The 7,062-nt window shown below is 43.6% G+C and overlaps 1 protein-coding gene across 1 annotated transcript in view; it reads left to right on the top strand.

Annotated features, from left to right (window-relative positions):
- Positions 1 to 4,053: 4,053 nt before the first annotated feature.
- ACYP2 (acylphosphatase 2) overlaps positions 4,054 to 7,062 on the top strand; it is a 184,156-nt gene continuing 181,147 nt past the window's right edge. Inside the window, exon 1 of the mRNA XM_081589645.1 lies at positions 4,054 to 4,224. Coding sequence (XP_081445771.1) covers positions 4,083 to 4,224 — 142 coding nt within the window. The 5' untranslated portion in view covers positions 4,054 to 4,082. The remainder of the gene's footprint in view (positions 4,225 to 7,062) is intronic.

Genomic DNA, 7,062 nt, shown 5'->3' with positions numbered 1-7,062 from the left:
CCAGGCCTCCCTGTCCATCACCAACCCCCGGAGTCTATCCAAACCCATGTCCATTAAGTCGGTGATGCCATCCAACCATCTCGTCCTCTGTCATCCCCTTCACCTCCTGCCCTCAAACTTTCCAGCCATCAGGGTCTTTTCAAGTGAGTCAGCTCTTCGCATCAGGTGGCCAAAGTATTGGAGTTTCAGCTTCACCATCAGTCCTTCCAATGAATATTCAGGACTCATTTCCTTTAGGATGGACTGGTTGGATCTTCTTGCAGTCCAAGGGACTCTCAACAGTCTTCTCCAACACCACAGTTCAAAAGCATCAATTCTTTGGCACTCAGCTTTCTTTATAGTCCAACTCTCACATCCATACATGACTACTGGAAAATTACAAAAACATTTCAGGCTCCTCTGCCGTCCACTCTCTCCAGGAGTTTGCTCAAATTCATCTCCATTGAGTCAGTTAGTTTTATTTGGAATGCACTGTAGAAACGTTGAATATATGTCACTGAAAAGAATGACATGAGACCTATGTTGATTCTAGGGTCCACATGGATAAAGTAATTTTCATCATCCCTGACATCAGTTACACCTCAATACCAAATTTCTGAGAAATCACTTAGGAATCTCTCTCAACTGACTGTTCTGACAAATCATAGTCATTTACAGGTGACACCTCCTCAGTTCAGATGTCATTTGGACCCAGAGACTGTATTGTCTGTTCCTGTTTCACAGGTTCTGGGACCTGGTCATTCTTTACATGAGTATCACAGAGGCAGGATTTTCCTTTTCTATGTGTTACCTTAAATGTGATCCTACATCACACATAAATTAAAGGGTTCAAGAAGGGAATGCTATGACTAGGTTTTCAATTGAACTGGGAGTAATACAAAGCCTAGTTATTCCAAAGCTATTGCTCAGGTTACAAAATTAAAACTTTTTACCTAATTTAATCATGTATGTGAAGAGCTTGCTTACATTTGTTTGTATCAGAAGCCAAATAATCATATACTTACACAGTGCTGGCAATGATATGTTTCAGTTAGTACAGCCCTTGGAAAAATGATTTGGTAATGTGCATCGGGGAGAAACCATGCTTGTACCTTTTGAACTGATATTTTAAATTTTACCCTAGATAATTTTTAAATATGGGGAAAAAAGCTGTGTGCAGGAATATTTCCTTCACAGTATTTTTTAGGTAGTGAAAAATTAGAGGCAGACTATGTAACAACAGGCACTTAGTAGATGGCTATGGCTACTTAATAGAATATCATGAAATTACTAAAATATTCATTGGAAAAACTATGATATGGAAAAAGGAAGAATAAAAGTTGAATTTATACTATGATTTTAACTACTTAAAACATAAATATAAGAGAATATACAAAAATGGTAAAAGTTGTGTTAGGGTTATGGATTTTTTCTTTCTATTTTTAAAATTTTCTCTAATTATGCACAAATGTTTTATTGTTTAAAGTTAGCTTAAGCATTAGCAACATTTGCTTAAAATTTTTATTCTTAGAATCACACATTATTGACAATCCATGCTGAAATGGTACATAATTTCTGTTTACTAATGTTCAGCTGTTGGCAGACACAGTCAATTTTTTAGCTAAGCAAATGTCAGTTGTTGCCATTGCACTTCCAAAATTACAATACAGCTACAAAATAATTGGTAGGGAAGGGTACTTTGGGGTAAACATGGAGAAAAGTCAAAGATTAAGAAAAGGAAAATGTCCACCTTTCCAGTCAGTGACAAGATCAGTGATAGGAACAGAACCCAGTTTGAGATCTTATTTCTTAGCATGCACAGTACTAGTGGGCAAGATAGCTAATAATTAGGATGAAATCTGCTAAGTACTTGCATAGGCTACTGAACAGGCTAGGGGAAGATTTGGGAACTAGAGTAGGTATTTTAGACAAAGTAGATCCAAGAGCAAAGGTTTTTTGTTTTTTTCAAAAGTCAGGGTGTGTTCAGAGAGCAGAATAATCCCAGTGTCCTTAAAATAGGCTACCTATAACCTGCAGGATTAAAGAATCAGTCTGCAAGGCAGTAGAGGTGGGTGCCATCCCTGAGTTCCATCCCAGGGCAGGGAAGATTGCCCTGGAGAAGGAAATGGCAACCCACTCTAGTATTCTTGCCTGGGAAAGCCCATTGACTGAGGAGCCTGGTGGGCTACAGTCCATGTGGTTGCAAAAGAGTCCGACATGACTTAGCGACTAAACAGCAATAAAACCTACAGGATGGGTAGAAGCAGGTAATAAGAGATTAGCGGATGCTGAAGTTGGTCAGTTGCTAAGTCGTCTCTGACTTTTTTGCGAACCCATGAACTGCAGAACACCTGTACTTCACTCTCTAATGGGTTTGCTCAAATTCATGTCCACTGAATGGGATGGTTTTATTTGGAATGCACTGTAGAGACGTTGAAGATATGTCACTGAAAAGAATGACATGAGACCTACACTGATTCTAGGATCTGCATGGAATGGACTGAAAGGGAGATGAGAGGGAGAATAAGTTATGAAGACTCTGCAATAAACCATGATCTTCATTACATAAAATTACCTGGATTAGCACCTCCGGAATATATTTAACTTTAAAATGGTTTAACCATCACTGCTGATGGTGACTGCAGCCATGAAATTAAAAGACGCTTACTCCTTGGAAGGAAGGTTATGGCCAACCTAGATAGCATGTTTAAAAGCAGAGACATTACTTTGCCAACAAAAGTCCGTCTAGTCAAGGCTATGGTTTTTCCAGTGGTCATGTATGGATGTGAGAGTTGGACGGTGAAGAAAGCTGAGCGCCGCAGAATTGATGCTTTTGAACTGTGGTGTTGGAGAAGACTCTTGAGAGTCCCTTGGACTGCAAGGAGATCCAATCAATCCATCCTAAAAGAGATCAATCCTGGGTGTTCATTGGAAGGTCTGATGTTGAAGCTGAAGCTCCAATACTGTGGGCACCTCATGCGAAGGGTTGACTTATTGGAAAAGACCCTAATGCTGGGTAGGATTGGGGGCGGGAGGAGAAGGGGACGACAGAGGATGAGATGGTTGGATGGCATCACCAACTCGATGAACATGGGTTTGGGTAGACTCCGGAAGTTGGTGATGGACAGAGAGGCCTGACGTGCTGCAATTCATGGGATCGCAGAGAGTCGGACACGACTGAGCGACTGAACTGAACTGAACCAGGTTTTAGATCATTTTTGGTACTAACAGAATTAGCACATAATGTTGAATCAGATTGCAGAAGACTGTTTTAACTCTGTGGCCAGATTTAAAGTATTGAAACCAGTAAATATGTTGAAAAGGCAAATTCTCAAAAGTAAAAGGATTTGTAATTCTAGAAGGCAGCAGATTATCAATAGCTGTATCCACATTCTTTGGAGTGGTGGGTTGCTTTAAGACATAAAAGTCTCACCCCGAAGTAAAATTTTCTCAAGTATATACTGCTTTAACCTTGTAGGCAATTGGGAGTGTTGCTGAACAAAGACCTTAAAAAGCTATATCCGTTAACAGCAGACATGATCTTTTGTTTGTTTAACGCGTTTAGATTTTTAAAGTTTCTTGTTCTAGAATGTATCAGAATCCATTTAGAATATGGATTCAGGCCCAAAGCCTTTCTGACTTACTAGATAAGCGGATGCTGTTGCCACCTTAAGTACAGCTCAAAATCACTTACTAGATGTGTCAGTTACCTAAACGTTTAATAAAAATTTACTAACCAAGTACTCTGAATTACTGGGCTAGCAGATCTTTCATTTCAGAAGCAATCATTTCAGGGTACCAAACTATCGACATCTGGGCCGAGCCTCCAGCTTTTGTTTACAGAGGAAGGAGCGCCGCGGTCCATTAAGCCGCAGGGCCGCGGAGCGGGCATCCCTCCTGGGAAGCGAGTCCGGTTCCCCCAGGAGGGAGGGGCGGGGAAAGGAGCCCTCCGGCCGCCGCGGGCCCAGCGGCCTCTGCCTTCCAGGCGTCCCCAGCTGCCCTCGCTCCCAGTCCCCGCCGTCTCATTTGCCACCTCCTAACGCGTGACCCCAGCGCGTCGCGTCCCGGGCCGGTGTCAGACGCGGGGTGCGCCAATCGGTCCCATGTGCCCCCTCCCTCTCGCGGCCGCCGCAGTCACCGCGCCCCGAACCCCGCTCCGGCTCCTCGGCAGAGGGCTCGCCGCCGCCATGTCTACCGCCAGGCCACTCAAATCCGTGGACTACGAAGTGTTCGGGAGAGTGCAGGGTAGGTAGGGAACCGCCCTACAGCGGGAGATCAAAGAGATGTTGGGGAGGAAGAATAGAAAGCTGCGACAAGCACAGCCCATCTTTAGGGGCCCCTGCCCCGTTGTGGTTGGGACTTCCGCCCGGCCATGACACAGCAACAGCGGGCGAGAAGGAGACCAAGGGAGCTTGCGCAGGAGAGCTGGGGTGGGCGGGGGAGGAGAGCGGAGACTCCTTAGGCAGACAGGCTGGGAGAAGGAGGAACAGCCGGGCCCTGGGAGTGGGCCACCTAAGGGGGTGCGAGGGGTCCGGATCAAGAAGGCAAACTGAAGTGGGGGAGGAAAAGAGGAGAGTCCTTGAACTAGAGATCTCCGTTATTTGCCACTGAAACTACTGTGGTTGACTTGTTTCAGAAGAGACTCCTAGACGGTGTTGGAGGCTTCATTTTGTAGGATGATAATACTTTTTGCCAGTGTAGCTCCTAAAGGAATTATTAAGTTGTTATCTTCTTTTTGTTCTGTCATAAGTTTAAATCGTTGCGAAGGATGTAATGTCTGGCTTATTGTAACTACCATTATTTCTAAATTAAAATGTTAAAAATCACTGAAATTTATCCAGTGGAATATAAATATGGTGGTGATTTAATATTTGCCATCATTCATTCAAAACAGAAAGTGTTCAGTCAGTTCAGTCGCTGAGCAGTGTTGGACTCGTTGGGACTCCATGGCCTGCAGCTTGACAGACTTCCCTGTTTATCACCAACTCCTGGAGCATGCTCAAACTCATGTCATAGACCGGTGATGCCATCCAACCATCTCATCCTCTGTCATCCCCTTTTGCTCCTGCTTTCAATCCTTCCCAGCATCAGAGTCTTTTCAAGTGAGTCAGTTCTTTGCATGACGTGGCCAAAGTATTGGAGTTTCAATTCAACATCAGTCCTTCCAATGAATATTCAAGACTGATTTCCTTTAGGATGGACTAGTTGGGTCTCCTTGCAGTCCAGGGGACTCTCAAGAGTCTTCTTCAACACCACAGTTCAAAAGCATCAATTCTTCAGAGCTCAGCTTTCTTTATAGTCCAACTCTCACATCCATACATCAATACATGTTCAGTTTAGTTCAGTCGCTCAGTCTTGTCCGACTCTTTGTGACCCCATGAACCGTAGCATGCCAGACCTCCCTGTCCATCACCAACTCCTGGAGTCCACCCAAACCCATGTCCATCAAGTCGGTGATGCCATCCAGCCATCTCATCCTCTGTCGTCCCCTTCTCCTCCTGCCCTCAATCTTTCCCAGCATCAGAGTCTTTTCCAATGAGTTAGCTCTTCGCATGAGCTGGCCAAAGTATTGGAGTTTCAGCTTCAACATCAGTCCTTCCAATGAACACCCAGGACTGATCTCCTTTAGGATGGACTGGTTAGATCTCCTTGCAGTCCAAGAGACTCTCAAAGAGTCTTCTCCAACACCATAGTTCAAAAGCATCAATTCTTCAGCACTTATCTTTCTTTATAGTCCAACTCTCACATCCATACATGACCACTGGAAAACGCATAGCCGTGACTAGACGGACCTTTGTTGGCAAAGTAATGTCTCTGCTTTTTAATATACTGTCTAGGTTGGTCATAACTTTCCTTCGAAGGAGTAAGCATCTTTTAATTTCATGGCTGCAGTCACCATCTTCAGTAATTTTGGAGCCCAGAAAAATAAAGTCAGCCACTGTTTTCACTGTTCCCCAACTATCTGCCATGAAGTGATGGGACCAGATGCCATGATCTTAGTTTTCTGAATGTTGAGTTTTAAGCCAACATTTTCACTCTCCTCTTTCACTTTCATCAGCAGGCTCTTTAGTTCTTCTTCGCTTTCTGCCATAAGGGTGGTGTCATCTGCATATCTGAGGTTATTGATATTTCTCCCGGCCATCTTGATTCCAGCTTGTGTTTCTTCCAGCCCAGCATTTCTCATGATGTACTCTGCATATAAGTGAAATAAGCAGGGTGACAATATACAGCCTTGACGTACTCCTTTTCCTCTTTGGAACCAGTCTGTTGTTCCATGTCCAGTTCTAACTGTTGCTTCCTGACCTGCATACAGGTTTCTCAAGAGGCAGGTCAGGTGGTCTGGTATTCCCATCTCTTTCAGAATTTTCCACAGTTTATTGTGATCCACACAGTCAAAGGCTTTGGCATAGTCAATAAAGCAGAAATAGATGTTTTTCTGGGACTTTCTTGCTTTTTCGATGATCTAGCGGATGTTGGCAATTTGATCTCTGGTTCCTCTGCCTTTTCTAAAACCAGCTTGCACATCTGGAAGTTCATGGCTCATGTATCGCTGAAGCCTGGCTTGGAGAATTTTGAGCATTACTTTACTAGCGTGTGAGATGAGTGCAATTGTGCAGTAGTTTGAGCATTCTTTGGCATTGCCTTTCTTTGGGATTGGAATGAAAACTGACCTTTTCCATTCCTGCGGCCACTGCTGAGTTTTCCAGATTTGCTGGCATATTGAGTGCAGCACTTTCACAGCATCGTCTTTGAAATAGCTCAACTGGAATTCCATCACCTCCACTAACTTTGTTTGTAGTGATGCTTCCTTCCTAAGGTCCACTTGACTTTGCCTTCCAGGATGTCTGGTTCTAGGTGAGTGATCACACCATCATGGTTAACTGAGTCATGAAAATCTGTTTTGTATAGTTCTTCTGCGTATTCTTTCCATCTCTTCTTAATATCTTCTGCTTCTGTTAGGTCCGTACCATTTCTGCCCTTTATTGTGCTCATCTTTGCATGAAATATTCCCTTGGTATCTCTAATTTTCTTGAAGAGATCTCTAGTCTTTCCCCATTCAGTTGTTTCCTCTATTTCTTTGCA

Source organism: Giraffa tippelskirchi, chromosome 4, assembly GCF_054371585.1.
Source record: "Giraffa tippelskirchi isolate mGirTip1 chromosome 4, T2T-mGirTip1v1.2.pri, whole genome shotgun sequence".
In the NCBI taxonomy this organism is placed as follows: Eukaryota; Metazoa; Chordata; class Mammalia; order Artiodactyla; family Giraffidae; genus Giraffa; species Giraffa tippelskirchi.
The sequence above is the reverse complement of the archived record's forward strand: the minus strand, read 5'-3'. Positions and strand labels throughout refer to the sequence as shown.